This window comes from Rhea pennata, chromosome 6 (genome assembly GCF_028389875.1).
Source record: "Rhea pennata isolate bPtePen1 chromosome 6, bPtePen1.pri, whole genome shotgun sequence".
NCBI classification, from domain to species: Eukaryota; Metazoa; Chordata; class Aves; order Rheiformes; family Rheidae; genus Rhea; species Rhea pennata.
The window spans coordinates 15996195-16012707 of NC_084668.1; the positions used below are offsets into that span (position 1 = coordinate 15996195).

The 16513-nt window shown below is 43.7% G+C and overlaps 1 protein-coding gene across 14 annotated transcripts in view; it reads right to left on the bottom strand.

The window, feature by feature from the left end:
• Positions 1 to 843: 843 nt before the first annotated feature.
• The window catches only part of BIN1 (bridging integrator 1), a 97624-nt gene continuing 81954 nt past the window's right edge, over positions 844 to 16513 (bottom strand). For 5 of the 14 annotated variants that reach the window (XM_062578524.1, XM_062578521.1, XM_062578520.1 and 2 more), the window contains 6 exons: positions 14539 to 14646; positions 7846 to 7944; positions 6909 to 7019; positions 5322 to 5423; positions 4070 to 4120; positions 844 to 1929 (listed from right to left, as the gene is read on the bottom strand). In XM_062578524.1, coding sequence (XP_062434508.1) covers positions 1822 to 1929; positions 4070 to 4120; positions 5322 to 5423; positions 6909 to 7019; positions 7846 to 7944; positions 14539 to 14646 — 579 coding nt within the window. In that variant the 3' untranslated portion in view covers positions 844 to 1821. Of the gene's footprint in view, positions 1930 to 4069; positions 4121 to 5321; positions 5424 to 6908; positions 7020 to 7845; positions 7945 to 12776; positions 12801 to 14538; positions 14647 to 16513 lie in introns of all 14 variants that reach the window. The other 9 variants (XM_062578533.1, XM_062578531.1, XM_062578532.1 and 6 more) reach the window with 4 other exon arrangements.

A 16513-nucleotide genomic window follows, 5' to 3' on the forward strand; every position in this document is an offset into this window, starting at 1 on the left:
ACCTAGTACAGATCATTTCCCAAGTTGAAAGCAAGTGGAACTCCAGCAGTCCTTGCATTTACAAGAATATAGCTTCAGATCAAAATCTGACACTTCCCTTCAGACCAAAATTGTTTTTAAAAAAATCTACTACTGCCCTACAATGTTTTTTTATATTATCCAACAAGTAATGAAAAGAGATCAAAAAAGGTGGGATTTTCAGTAGTGTGTGTCAGCATTCTCTGCATCTTTGACAAAAGCCAGCTTCTAACAGTTAGAAAGATTATTTCATAGAGTGATCCTGTCCCTTTGCAGCAGGAGGTAACCTCACTGTTAAAAATCCCTTCAAGGCAAAAAGATCATGGGGATAAAAAGAAAAAAAAAAGAAAAAAACATAAAAAATGATAATAGCCTGACCTGCTTGCCAGCTGCATCAGTATTCAAGTAAAGTTTAAAGTACCTTTGTGGGATGTCAGAGTCTTGGAGGGTCAGAACTGGCTTATTTTAACAAGTGTAATACATAGTTTGCTTTTTTAAACTAAAAAATAAAAATAAAGAAAACCCTTCAAAAACAAACAGGAAAGGTCTAGGAAAATTCTCAGCATCAGTTTTAGACCACAGAGCATCATCTTGACACTGACAATTTGATATTCTTGCCTTCCTCTTCTAATGCATTAAAATACCATGAAGTCATGCAGCCATTTCAAATGAGTATTTTAAGAACACAGTTTTCTTGGAGGTTAACTTGCTCACCAGCACAACACTGGATAAATCTGATCTAATGATACTTCATTTAAAGAATGCTTCAAAGGAAAATAAGAAATTCCACAAATAGCAATTCAAATTAAAAACACAGAAAGCAAATTGGTTTTTTCCTCAGTGTTTTTTCTTATATAGCCTTTCAAGGGAAAAAAATTTCTTACATTATCCCTTTTCCTTAAGGGTACAATATTTAACCAGCCAGATTTGATAGCTATCCTCCATCTAAGCTTTTCTGAATCTGTTTATAGGGGTTAAGGGGCAGGGGATTCCCTCTCCTAAATTTCAGAACCATCTGAAGTTTCAGCATCTGCTTGTTTTGTCTTGTTTCTCCTCTTCAATTTGTCACTCCTCTTAGCATTTCACAGGTCAATACTACTTTGAAAATTTCAGTTTCTGCATTTGGAAAAACTCTAGACTTAGCACAGCTTCATGCATTTCATCTCCTCCATGCCCTTCCCACATAGCTTCTTTTTTCTTTAAACGTATAAAATCACAGTCTGCGTAACACTGTTTTAAAGAAAGAAAATAAAACACACGCGCACCCACACACACATACATTGTATTGGTGAAAACTATACACTAAATATTTCTTTTGAACAGCGTAACAGATATTTTGGCCTACTGTAAATTGAACACATGGGGAAGGCTGAGTTTTTACGGTTGCCATGCAAGCCACCTTCAAGACAAAACAGATGAACCCACCCAAGAGCAAATGGAGCTTCTACTCTCAAGTCATTAGACAAATATTGCCTTTCTAGGGATCAGACTGACATCTCACCAATTTAGGCAATGCAGTGTTTACAGAACCACACTGAGTTGCTTCTGTATCAATTTGCTGAATTCAAACGCTGTTAAATCAAAGTGGAAGAGAGTATTTGACTTATTATTAATATGTATGTATTTTAATAATACTTTGAATTTCAATTTACTTCTAAAACCTTGCCCTTTGAGAAGAACACACCCTTTGAGTTGACACTTTTTTAGGCTTCTGTTCCTTTAAAATTCTCATCCTTTCATTTTGCTGTTCTTTTTCAAAAATCTACTGGAACACTTGCTCTCGCAGCTGGTGGGCTCAGGCTTTCACTGCACCCGCTCTGTGAAATTTTCTGGGAAAACCCCTCGGCATTGGTCAAGTTCCTTATGCTGGATCCAGTCAGACTCCTTCACGCCCATCAGCCATCCTTCATCCTGGGAGGAGAAGACAAGAGATCAGATACTGAGGGACAGGTGAGAGCAGGGAATTTTCTTAGGGAATGCAGGCCAAGGAGACATCAAGGCATATCAAAGCCATGCTCATAGTTGGCTTGGAGATGATCCAGGAAGGATTGAGGTGGGGAGGCCCTCTGGGAAAGATTTCCTTTTGCCTTTTAAACAGAGAGAAGACCAAATCCCACAGGAGTCAGTACCAGAATTTCTATCTAATGCAGAGTGCCTAGTGACAGTAAAATATTGCAAATAATTAGTAAGATGCATGTCATAATTTATACGCACTGAAGCAGGACAGATTCTGCTAAAGAAAGTTCCTGGAGTTATGGAATGGGAATCACCTTCCCTACTACCACTAATTAATCTGTTGGGGTCTAGCATTCTCCACAGTCAGAAAACAGATGGGCACCTCCGCAGTGCAATTCATCCCTTCTGTCTTGGGCATATGTCTCTGAAAAGGGTGAATCATCTCCTGGAAGAGCTCATGCTCCAATCAGGGCATCTGGGTGACTAGCATTTTAGACAGCTGAAAGAGGCAAAGTAAGTTTTGCTTCCAATGCTAAAAGCCTGGGGAGATGAGGAGCTCAACTGATCTCCCCAAAACCCTGTACACTGTTCAGCTTGATGTAGAATGTAGTTGGCAAACTGCCCATCTGTGTTACACATGTCAGTCTTGAGGTCTTTCACAAGATCCTCCCTAGCCACCAAATGTATGGATCTACAAATCAGGATGAATTTTCACTGAAGTGAATAAAGTCCTGCCTGGTAGAACCTGTCTAAGAGGAAAACCAACTTCCCACCCTCTCCCTGATCTCTGCCATTTGCTGAGTACTGACATTTCTGCTCCATCTGAAGCATATAAGGGACAAAAGGTACTCAGGGTGGGAAGGCTGCACTGTTTGTAGCTCAGGTGTGCATCTACTCTGTTCTCTGTATACCTTGGAGCTGCCAGCAAGGAAGCATCCCATTAGCATGCAAAAGTGCCCATTCATGTGAGTCATTTGCAGTGGGAAACCTATCGGTTAACATTGCAGCACAAGGTGGCAGAGCTACATGGAGGATCACTGTCTCCAAACATTGCAGCTTGCTCTGCATCCACCCCTCTAGACAAAGCATGCATTAGGCTCATTTAGAGGTACATCATCACATTCAGCTACATAACTTGCCAGGACAGAAATGATCAGACAACCAGATGCTCTAAGCTGTAGGAAATGGAACATGCATGCTGGCAGAAGTTACCTGTGAGTTTACCCAAGGCCAAGCAATACCTCGTTTCAAACAGTCTTTAAAAACATGCCTGCACTGCATCAGGAGCAGCCTTCCTTAGGGGATAATCCACAAGGCATGTATGGCTTCTCATTGCCATTTTACAGCTTCTGCCCTCTTGTCCTGTGTTCTGAACATTTGATGTAGCAGCAGCACAGACCAGTCACTGCAGTCTGAGTTCCCTGCACCTTGCAGGTGGTGCCTGGTGCCTGCAGGCTGAGTTAGCCCTTACTGCTGCCTGAGATTTGAGCATTCAGGAGATATCATGGGAATGGTGCAAGACAGAAGCCCATCTGCAGCAGGCAGCTGCAGGGGCTATGGTAGGACTGACACACCATCAATCAGGAAGACAAACAACTGGGTGGAGGACACTGGGCCCAGATGTTTGGAAGACAGCTTCCTGCTCACAGCACAGCAAGTACAAAAGATCATCTATCTGCATGTAACATCTGTGCAATACAGCATGAATTCATCCCACCACATCCAGCTACAGAAGTCCTCCTCAGCTCTAGGGATTAAAGGTAAGAACTCAGAGTTACTCTTGCCGATCTTGAAACAGCTTCACTTAAAGCATCAAGTTAGAAGCATTGCTGCCCTCAACTCCTCCCAACAAGAGAGATGAACCTAGGCCTGGCTAACGCACCTACAAGCTGGCACCTAATCTGCGAGATGGAGACATGGTCACCCTAAGCTTCCTCCACTCACGTGCACAGTTCATGCACCTGTTAACAGCCAGCATTTTCTGGCTGAATATGGTCAGGGTTAGGGAAATGAGCTGGAGCACAGGATACACTGTAGGAGGGTTAGAGGGCTTCAGTGCAGCTACAGCATCGTGTTAGCAACACTCAGAGCTCACCCTCTGCAGCTTGGAGAGTCTTGAGTTCATGGCTGTTGCACCCACATCCAGCTAGAGCGCAAACATAGGGCATTGAAAAAAAAAACTCTGCTCAATAAATGCCATCTCCTACCACTGAAACTAGGAGAGCTCCCACTCATTTCCCATTCAGGAAGACTTCTGTGAAAGAAGTGCTCACAAATCCCTGGCCAGGGCCAGTCCCACTCAATGAAGAGTCCTGTATCTAAAAGGAATCACTGCTCCTACCCCATACAACCCTTCCCCCTAGAGCATCTAGCTCCATGGGAAAAGCCAGAACATTACAGTTCCCATTTAACAAGCAGCAGCAACATAATTCACAAAGTCAATAGCTAAGCCACAAAGATGACCCACATCTTCTGTGGCCAGTGAACTACATCTTCCCTTTAAACCAGATCTCTTCCGGGCTCAGCCAAGCACATATATCTAGCATCTTCTGAATCAATTTGGAGAATTTCTTTCCTTTTCCAAACAAAAGCCTGGAGACTTGAGCCTGAGTTTTTACAAAACTATCACCTCCCTCAGCCAAAACAATGAAATTGCTACAATATCTATCAGCTGGAAGCCCTTAAGCACAGCAACCATAGCAAGCAGGGAGAATTTACTAAAGGCTTTTACAAATAGCTCAGATTAAAGAAAACCATTGCCAGCTAAATTCAGGTTAGAGCTGGAAAGGGATATGGTTTTTTGGAGCTGAACATCCTCCTCCAGCCTTTGGTTCTGCTGCCATCTCCTGGTCAAACACTCCTTTAGAAATAGGCACTGCTATACAGAGTATAAGACAACACCAACAGCGAGCTCCTTTCTTAGAGCTCCAGCATTTCTCAAAGGGGGAGAAAACATCACCATATGCAGTGGGTCACTCCTACTAATGCCACAGTCAACAGCTGCAGTGGTCGCAGAGGATGTCCATCAAGTTTAGGAGCACCAGAGAGGCAGAGTAGGGACTCTGTTGTGCTCCCTGATCAATGAAGCTGTCTTAAACACCCTGATAAGGACAGGAAACCCTGGCTACTTCAGTGCTTTACACAAGATAATGACTCCACTTTCCAATCACAAGCAGAGTGCTCTGCCATTGCAGGAAGCCAACTCCAAGCTTAAGTACAACCTGCCTCTCCAGCCAGCTCCCAGCCACAAACTGATGGCTCTGCACCCAGCCAGCAGACTGTTAGTGGAGAAAGAAGCAGTTCTGGAAATCCCTTTGCTCACCCCAGCCCAGGCATCCCCCACTCACCTGGTCCTCAGGGTTCTCAAATGGAATCACAAGCACAACATCCCCAGCCTTCAGCTGCAGCTCATCACTGTCAGTGGCTGTGTAATCATGCATGGCCTGGACCTAGGAGAAAAGGAGAGGAACACTCTGGTGAGGCCAGCCCTCTCCTGTCCGAGTCTGCAACACAGCTCTGCACTTGCTTGATTCACAGGATGACTCAGGTTGGAGGGCACCTTGGAGGTCCTCTGATCCAATCTGCTGCTCAAGGGAGCACAAGTTTAGATCACAAATATCATGTTATAGGGTAATAATCACTTTCCTCGAATTAGTAGCTACATAGTTATTAATACAGCTCAGTATGTGGTTGCCCTTTGTGTGCCCTTTTGCTACAAGGGCATCCTAGTGACTCTCTCATTCAACTTCTTACCCATCTTCCGGGTCCTTCCTCAGAAGGGTTGAGTTCTCATGCTATGGGCCTAAAATCTCATGGGGTAGAAAGCCTGCATTTACCAAAAGCTGCACTGTGTTGTTTTGCAGCTGGTCTGCAGGAATATTAGGAATTATAGCCTCCCAGCTTAGTCACAGAAAACAAGGAGAAGAAACATAGGAGTATCAGTTTGGAAAGGACTACTTTCTACAGTCTTGATTCAAAGGTCTCACATTAAAGGAATCTCCTAGGGGAAGATTCCTCATGTGATCATATCCTGCCATGTTTTCTCTTTGGTATTCAGCCTAATGTGTATCAACATCAACATGTTACAGCTTTCCTACTTCAAACCACAGCTCTCCAATTTAAGATCTACAGTCAAATGCTGCCTGTAACCAAACTGAGTGTGCTGAGCCTCCCATGTTCCCCCCAGTTTTTCTACTCTTTTACTTTTGGTAGCATCTCCCCGAAGAGGCAATGTATGGACATGACTGAACAGAATAAAAGCATTTTAAACAAACAGAAAATGAGACTGTCATCTCCCACTTCCAGGACACAATGACTCTTTATTGCCTTGCTGCCATATTTTGTAACTCGTGTTAAATTTACGGCTTACCCTCACTCAGAATCACTTCTTCCTCCACACCTTCAAAATAAGTTGCAAGTACACTACTGCATATTCAGAATCCCCACCACATTTCCCTGTCTAATCTTATGTTTTTCCCTTTTCATCCTGACTTTTTGATCCCCCCAACATGAAACCCTGTCCTTACTGGTGTTTCCAACTCCTCACGTATTCCTGTTGGCAAAGTTCCATCTGATACTTGCATCAAAGAGCTAAATCTTTCCAAATCTGGTTTGGAATCCCACTTCCCATCTACCACCTAGAGTCTGTGACTGATACCACCACTCCAGAGATCAGAAATAGCTGCAGAAGAGAGAAGGAGTGGCTGCGTTTTATAACATAGCAGGCATTTATATTACAATACTTTTATACTGTCCTTTGAAAAGGAAACCGAATAGAGTCAGGAACATGTTGCTGGAGAGGATGGGACATCTCCTCTTCAACTTCTATTCATCCTTTCAACATGACCCCCTATTACCATGCTGACCAAAAACAGTTAATTCGTTACCGAGATGGTTCACCGCCACCGCCCCCACCCCTCCCAGCACACACTCACCTTGAAAAGAAACCCTGGGGGCATGTCAGCTCTTTCAGAGGAAGCTGCTCCTTCCACGGTGCCATTGACTGTAGCAGGGAAAGTTTCCACAACAACAGCAGGCAGAGAGCTCTGGTATTGGGCAGCAGCCACAGAAGGAAAAAGCACAGCTGAGAAAAGGGACTCCAAAATGGCAGTTCCTACTCCCACATTGAAATACTCACACTAAAGACTATTCTGGACCTCAAACATATTTGAGGTGTCAGTGGGTTTTCCCAGCACACTAGTCAGTGACAAAAACACCCCAAATGACAGCAGAGGTGGCAGCGAGAAAAGGCAGGACTGGTGACTGGTGTCTTCCTTTGCTTTGGGCTGCAGTGGAGCAGAGAGGTTTTGAGGGTTTTAACTGGGACCATACTGCCTAGTATTTCCTATTTACAGCCATCACCACACAGTTCTATAGAGCCTCTGTAGAACAGAAAAGTTGTAGGTGACGGCCTGGAGAAACCAAGCAGCAACAAGATGGGACTTATTCCAGCCCCTGTAAAAGGGTGGAAGTGTCAGAAAGAAGAAACCTGGAGATTCAGAGGCTACCAGCAGAACCCAGAGGACTGGGAAGATAAAGTAAACAGCAGGCAAAGGGGCACCCAGCGGACAGCATAAGCCTAACACAGCACCTGTGGGCAGGCTTTAGGATACGGGTGAAGGAATAGTTTCTCTATCAGATCTTCCTGCAAAGCATCTCCCTAAACATCAAACAGATCCTGGCTTCAATGAGCACAATAAAACACAAGGGCTGAGTCTGGCCTCTGAATAAGAGGACTGTAACTGCTGGAACAGCAGGGATGTGCTTTTCCAAGCAGTCGCACGTCTCTTTCCAGCCCAGTCTCCTGCACGTCTGCTCTACCACGAAGGGATCTGACAGAGAGAAGGGACTGCATTCTTTCACGGTGCTTACCGAGGCAGATCCTGAATCGGCTTCAGTTTTAGATGCTTCAGCTCCAGCTGCTGCTTCTGATCCAGCTGCTTCAGCACCTGCATGAGCTGCTTCTGCAGGCTGCAATACAAAAGCCACCCAGGTAGAGTTATGCTCATTACAGCTGTGTGTGCAGAAACTGCAGCTTATTCTGAGCATTGTACGCTGTTGACTGCTGCCACTTGCTGACAAATAGGTGAGGAACTTCAGGCTCTTGCCAGGCCCCTCCACCCCATTTCTCTGTAACCTAGTGAAACGGTAAAGCCTGTATTCCTTAATTCTAGTCACACAGCAGACAATACTCAAGAGAAAAATCACTGCCACCTCAAAAATCCTGCATGCCTCTTTCTTTGTAGAAACTTACAGACCTACCTTATAGATGCACAGTGTTACCACATCTAGATCTCCCACTTGTATGTGAAATATGTGAATACACAGGCCTACTTACATGCCAAGGAACAAATGTCTGTAATAGGCTAGTTCTAAGGATCAATAATCAAGGATTATTTAAGCCTTCACATACTCTTGGAAACAGAAGAGCCTGGTAATGACATGCCCAAGTATGAAAAATTCTCTGGATTCAGCAGCCTCGTGACATTAGCACTGAATAGACTAAATTGAAAAGTGTGTTAATTTTCAATAATAAAAAAAACCCCCAACTTGATTTGGGATGAGCCTACACAGTCATGAATGTGGATTTTGCTCTTAATATTCTGTTCTTAAAAAATTGCTAGGAATATTCTGCAGAGTGCGTGCACACGTGCATGCATTTGTGTAGGTGAGGAGATTCTAGCACGCATAACCACGGAGAAATATTCAGCATCGCCTACAAAGCACTGCCTGGCAGAGGTTATTCTAGGAACCCTGAAAATTATAGTTTCTATACATGACAAAGGACAAACCAGATAAACACCTGTGATAAACTTCTGGCTGTTCAAGTTCTTTTTCTCTCAACTGAGGCTGTGTTAACTCTGTTCCAACACAAAATTAAACAGATTCACTTGCCCATCCCTTACACTCCCAGAAGACACTAAACAACAGAAGTGTCACAAAGTAAACCTGTTCGCAGATGTTGCATCCAACTGGGCTCAGCCAAGGAGCAGTAATTTCTTAAATAGTGTTAAACCAACTTATGTTGAATCATATGATGGAATCACCTCCCACTACATGTCCACTTCTACACTATTTCTCTTTGGTGAATAGCTGAAATAAGGATCCTATTGGCTGTCCCCTACAACAGTAAAGGCGGCAGTCGTTGGTAAGAGATGATTCAATAGGCATAGCAAAGGTTCCTCTTCTGAACAGTTTTAATTTCTTCAGTTCTCTTTAATCTCTTCCCATCTACTAACAGAAATTGTAGATGCAGGAACTTAGTTATCTCTGGTAGCACTAATGCTGCTTATCGGCCCCTTTGGAGATTCACCAGGCAGCATCTAAGAAGACTCCCAACAAAAACCTTGGGAGTCCAGTTCACAGAATCACGAAAAGGTGAGGTGGGTAGGGACCTCTGGAGATCACCTAGTCCAACTCCCCTGCTCAAGGAGGACCACCTAGAGCACATTGCCCAGGACCCTGTCCAGATGACTTCTGAGTATCTCCAAGAACAGAGACTCTACACCTCTCTGGGAAACCTGTTCCAGTGCTCAGTCACTCTTACAATAAAAAAAAGCTTTTCCTTACGCTCAGACAGAACTTCTTGTGTTTCAATTTGTGCTTATTGCCTCCCATCCTAGTACTGGGTACCACTGAAGTGTCCAGCCCCATCCTGTTTACACCTTCTTTTCAGATATGCATTGGTAAGATATCCTCCTCAGTCTACTCTTCTCCAGGCTTAACAGGCCCAGGTCTCCCACCTTTCCTCATGAGAGATGCTCTAGTCTTTTAACCATCTTACCAGTCTTTCTCTGGACTTGCTCCAGGAGCTCCATCTTTCTCTTACCCTGGGGACCATCTTCTAACTTGTGACCCAAGCATCTTCATTGCGAGTCCATAGTCATTTGTTCTCTATACTACATAGTGTGCAAGACCCTTTGTAGAATCTAATCAGAAATCTACTTTATATCTGCAAAATACCTGCTGCTGTATCTGGATTTCCCATTTTTAATACATGTGAATATACAGGTCTTGGCACACCTATCCAACTTATATATCTGGTCCACAAACGCCCCTGAATACAGTCACATCCAAAGTAAGGCACTGTCCAGATTTCTTAATGATGTAATTTTTATAGCCCTAAATCCTACAAAGCACTTTTGCCCAGGTTCAACTAAACAGCGAAGCCCTTGCCTTCCACCAATTTTACTGTAAACCTAGATGCTTTTTTGAACCTGGGTTCTGCAGATACTCCTAGCCCGCTCCATGGTGACGGAAGCCCAGGCATACAGTCTCTGGACTGATCTCAAACCTCCCCCCAGCCACTAACCTTCACTTGTATGAGAATGCTCTCTGGCACGATGACACACGGATCAACCATGGTTACATCAGATTCTGTATTAGCATTTCCTTCCTTCACAACCCTCTTTCCATCTCATTTTTTCATCATATCTGGCTGACCCCAAGCCAAGATACGAGTTTGTACCTAGTGCTTGAGCAGACTCAAGGCACCAGTCAGGCTACTGAACTTAAATACAACATTAATTGTGAGCCTGGCCATAGGAGACCCAGCACTGTGTAAGGCAACAACCATGACATCCCATAAATCAATACTCATCTGACTGCTATCAGCATGTTGGTACAATGTTCTAAGTAGGTTTCTAATAAAAGTAGCAATAAGCAAAAAATGAACACTTTGGTTTAACAAAAACCCTTTATTTAACTTTCAGTTGCCCTAGTGGTGCCATTTAACACACTTTTCCTCTCTTACCTCCTTCCTCATGTCTCCCCATCACCATATCCACAGGCCTGTACTGCTGGGGGATATTATAAACAGTATAGCTGTAACTGCCCATCCTGCAGATGATACCTATAGAAGCTTTGGTAGTGGTAGCATAAATGCATGCACATGAAATGCTACAAAGACTTCTCCTGTTTAATTAGATTCACTTCCAGGTTGCTTTGTACAAGTGACAGCCAAGTATCTCAATCCTGTTAATGTCAGGAAGTTAGGCATCTCTGAATACATCTGCTAGGTGTACTTATATTTAGTTATGTATACCACCTAGGACCATCACACTCAGACCTCCACTTGAAGTTCTCTGGTGATTTCATGCACACAACACTCCATCAGGAATTCCTGTTCACAGTTTGGTGAGAAACAACGATGCTTTTAAGTATTTCAAGCCTTCTTGTTTCCAATATTAAGCAGTAGAGCAAAGGTAGCAATTACTAGATTTTTTTTCTTAACTAAAATACCCTCTGCCTCCCAAATGACAGACGCAAGGCTGTGGGTTTGAGTAGATCCTTATTTTGTTCAAGCAGCTTCTCTCCAGTCACGTTCTGTTTAATAACCAGAACTGAGTTGGACTATTTGATTTTCTCCTAATCTTCACTTGCTTTTGAGGAGAGAAAGAGATAAGTTGTCATTTTGTGATCCCTAAGGACACATCAGTGCTTCCTCCTGTCACCACAGGGATACTTAGAGCTAGTAAAGAGAGTAAGACTACAACTTGCTTTCTAGCTTGTGATCTGAGTGCTTAACTAATGCTGGAGAAACCCTCTAAAGGTCCATAATCCAACACTTCTTAGGGGCCATTCTGCTGCACTGCTCTGCTAGCAGGGTATTGCTGTATCTCAGCCCTGCCCATCCACTTGTAAGGCATTAATGATATACATACATAAAAAAAAGTATTTCCTTGTGAAAAAAGACTTTCCTTTCTTTTTAAGGCAGACTGATGGTAGACAAAAATAGAAATGACAGATGTTAAACACTGATGGCTGATAAAATGCACACGAGAAACATCTTTCTCAGCAACCCCCAGGCCCATGTGAAGCAGCGCTGGCCATAGTGAGTCTTTGGGCTAGACTCTCAGCAAGGGTAAAGTTGTGGCCTCCCAAATATTGACTCTAGGTGATGACCTGGTTCTTGATAATGGAAACATTGGCAGGGATTCAGTTCCCCAGCACAAGCCCAGGTCATGTGCTTACATCTACGCCATGGGATACAGGTAGCGTAAAATCAGGCTTGGAAACCCAGATCAAGCACTTTCCAGCCACACTGCTGGCTTTATCCAGGTGGGCTCAAAGTAGCTGTGCTTGAAATACCTCCCAATGGGGTAGTCTGCAGCACTCTAAGACCTTCCCAGGCCTGATCCATTCAGAGCATGTAAATGAGTTTCTGGCTTGGGTACGCATACACATGCGGAGTATCCGCAGAATCTCTCTTCTCAGCAAGCTCCAGAGCAGGGGTTGAGGCAGATGCCTGGTAAGCCTTGAGCCTGCACTTAGCTTACAATGCGAATACAGGCTGAACTATTTCACACAGTCTTTCTGGTAATGACGGTCAATAAGCAGCAAGCCCTGTAGATAACCTCAAATGCATATGGTACAGGCAGTAAGGACCAGAGGCGGGTGAATATAGTGGCAGTCGAGAGATATATGCCATATGCAATCAAGACCAACAGGATGTACAGCATTTAGGAGCCAGTGGGGTAGGAGCAAGAGAACATGATGCCACAAGAGGATTAGGTGTGAGGAGAAGCTCACAGCGTCATGCCAAGGGAAAGACAAGCAAGCCAGGAGGGAAAGGCAATGAGGTTACTTTCTGATGGAGGGAGTGTGCCAGACCTGACTTACAAACAAGTCAGCCCTGGGGCTCCACGAAAAATGCAAAAGTGAGTTCAGCAGCACATGGAGCAACTCTGGGTTGGGCTGCAGACAGGAAGAGCAGAAAAGGAAAGGAAAATAGATGGTGCACAAACAGATGGTACTGGCACAATCACAGTATATGGTGAAAGAAAGCCATATGAAGTTCTTACCTCCCATAAATCCCAAGGTAAAGACTAAGTGTGTCAAAGAGCAACAAAAATAACATTTACACATGATTATTTCAGTGAGTACAAACATCACATATGCTGATTAGACTGAGGTATGTTCTTCTGCATTTTTTTTTAAATACTTGAATTTATACATCCCTTCCCATGGCATAGACAAGTTTAAGCACCCAGATATTTGAGTAAGGATAATTCATATCTTGGGTATGGAAAGGAAACACCCAGGACACATTCAGTTATGAGCGGTAGACCATGCAGATAGGAGGAAAAAAAAAAAAAAAACCACACACACACACACACACAAACACACAAGTTTGTGGTCTACCAAGGTTAAATATGCTCCCATGCCTTCATAGCCCACAGATCTGGCATAATTTCAGAACAAGACTTCAACTTGTAACACTGGCTTAGTAGTGAGATGTCTTAACCTCTCTGCCATAGTGCTCCATACAATGCAAATTTGACTTGCTTTGAAAACTGGGTTGTTTGTGATAGGTGTGTAGCTGTGCTTGTTATTAGACAGCATTCATTTCACACTTCTCAGTGATTTAAGTCAATGGTGAATACATTAATACCAAAAATCTGTTACTGCTGAGCTGTTTGAAAACCCTACTCAATATTTGTTGCTTGCTGGAAAGGTAACAAATTGTTTCATTTTAAGGCAAATTTATACTCATTCAATGCCAGTATAACCATTATCCAAGTTATAACGGCTGATCTAGATGAAAGAAGATCCCAGCACAGGGTAGAGTGGGGGAGAAGCATCTTCTGGCAAGTAGCTCGTTCTATCAGGCAAACAGACAAAAAGCACCAATCTGCTCATTTAAAGTTCCAGAAAGAGGCACTTTGCCAAACTGGTTTGTTCCTAATTTGGTTGTACCTAATAAAGATAGCTTTCCACTGCTACAAAATTCTGTCTGCTACTGATGTCTGCAAGCCTACTTGACATGACACTGAAGAAATACCGTTAACACCCCAGTTATGCTTATTACAAACTCTAATGGCAACCACAGGTTCAAATTAAGGAAAAAAATACTCCTTTCTTTGAGTGTGAAATGGAAAGTCTGAGTGAAGGACAACAGCTAAAATCAGAATGCATTTCAAATCTTCCACCCATTTAGACATGAAAATGAAGCACAGACTTTGTAGGTCCATCTGCCTTTGATAGTGGGCAGGACGAGGCACAGGCCAGATGTGATAGATCATGCAGCAACACACTCAGGGAAGAAGCCACGTAACCACAAACTGAGGCTACATTATACCCAGAAGAAGGGCTTCATATAACCTGAATATCTCTCTACAGATTTATCCAGCTTAAGTAACTGCAGATTATCCAAGACTTTGTTTCTTAAAAATCCCTTTCAGGGTAACTTATGGCAGGAGCACAAAGCAGAGGCTGAATCCCCACCCACAGAAAAAGGGTTTGAATACATATACAAAGGCTGCTAGTCTAGTAACGGCACATATTAAGTTAAATTATCAATCGACAGACCATCAGGTGAAAGCACAAGTATCCTATACATACTCACTGCTAGACTGTGACCTGGCTCACAGCCACCTAATCCTCATTGGACTTGCACATCCAACAGAGATGGCCAAAAGGTGCCAATCTGCAGAGCACAGGCCTGAGCATCCAGCCCAGCCACCCAGAAGCTCAGATGCACATTAACATTCACATGGGTGCAGGTCCTGCAACACTTGGCAATAAGTTAGTTATGAATGAGAAGGAACAGCGATATGAACCAACCTGGGAGGCAGGCGTGGGGGTCTTCCCCACAGTGGCATCTGGTTTAATGGGATCAAAATCCAGATCCAACAGGCTGGCTCCCTCCTGGAAGGGCCCAGGGGCATCAAACTTGGCAGCAGTGAGGAAGAAAAGCAGTACGAGCATTAGACACACACATGCGCACACACACACACACACACACAAAAGAGAGGATGTGTGACATTCAGGAGCTAAGGCTGCAAGCGCAGATGATGTAGCAGGAACCCAAAACCTGATGCAACTGACTGCCTAGTACTTGTAGTCGTAGGCAGCACAGCACAGGAACCACTGCAAACCAAACTTGTCTCTTCCTCAGGACTCAAACCTCATTCAATTTCTCACCTGCCCAAATGAGCTCACACAGTGTAAGCACCTGACCTGCCATGGTCAAAAGAATCACTGCCACTACCAGATCAGAAAGGTGTCTCTTCATTTATAGCTACACTCTACAGCTCATACAGCTTCCTAAGTATTTACAGCTCAGAATGGACTCCCCCCAGTCACTTCCTGAAGAATCATCACCCATGCCACTTATCTCAGGAACACAGATCCAGGCAAAAAAAAAAAAAAAAAAAAAGTTTCTGGAATGCAAATCTGAGGAACCTCAGAGCTAACCCTGAAAGCTCCTACCTCCTTCTAACACACAGAGACACAGAATATGACAACTCACTGCTACTCTAGCTGAGGAATTCAAATCACTCACCAACACAAAAACGCTTTTTCCAATGCCTTTCCATTTCAGGACATTCAAGAATGGCTCACACACTAGTCTAACACAGCATAAATTTGAGAGGCTTTGCTACTCTCTTCAAATTCAGCAGAATAAGCTCCTTTGACTCTGAATTACACACTTAACAGACACCGATGGCACATTTGCTGACTACCATTAGTAGAACAGTCACAACAGGTGAATGAATCATCAGTATTCAAAACTGAACTACCACTTCTCACTTTTAGATTTAACCTAATCACTGTGAGACACTCCTTTCTACTCAGCTTCAGAGGAAGCTGTTCAGTCCAGGAAGTTCAAGCAGATTTGCCCCCTTTCCACCAACCTTCCAAGCTTGCTGGCCCTACTGCTTCAACTATCTTTCCAACAACACATCAAATCTGTCAGGTCAGTTCCTGCAGTTATTTCAGTCCCATCATGGAAAAATTCCTAGAAGGTACCAAAAGATTCAATCTAAGATAAAGTCCTCTGCATACAACCCACACTGCTATCATCTTCACCACCTCTAACTTCCTCATATTCTGATTCTCTTGATAGACTTTTCTCTCCTTTACGGTTATCTTCAGCTCTTTCTGCTATCCATAGGCATGAAGACAAGGAACAACCTTCTCAGAGCAATAAACTCTGACTAGCCATCTAAAACCCAGTGGTATTCTAGTACACTCCTCCATCCAGGCATCCAGAGAAGTTCAATCCCAATTCTTACTTTTCTTGGTGGTACGATATCAAAACTTCTAGTCAGGGAAGACTTTTATCTGCCATTTAATACACATGCAAGGGCTAGCACCCCTTATTTTTACCCAGCTCTCCCACAAGACAGCTCACTGGAGCAAAGACATCTAACAGAAGTGGCCCTGACCAAAGCACTGAATGCTAATTATTCTTGGGTGCTCCAGTGAAGGTTGTTCTGGCAAGCATGGTTCTCCCTCAGAGAAACCTCATCTGTTTGAATGTCATCTGTTCATCTCATCTGTTTGAATGTCACAGTAGGTCCCATCAGGGGTCAGGGCACTGATCAGATGCAGAAGAGGATATCTGGCTAAGGGCAGGCGTTCACATGGAAATACATGATACAAACCATGGGGCAGACAGGGCCATCCATTATGACACAGGAGAAAGAAGTATAGAAGAAAAGTAGAGTTGCTCTGCTGCCTGTGGTTTCCCCCTCTTCCAACACTGCTGTCAAATCATCCATCCATTCTGTCAGCTTCATTTATTGCCATGCAA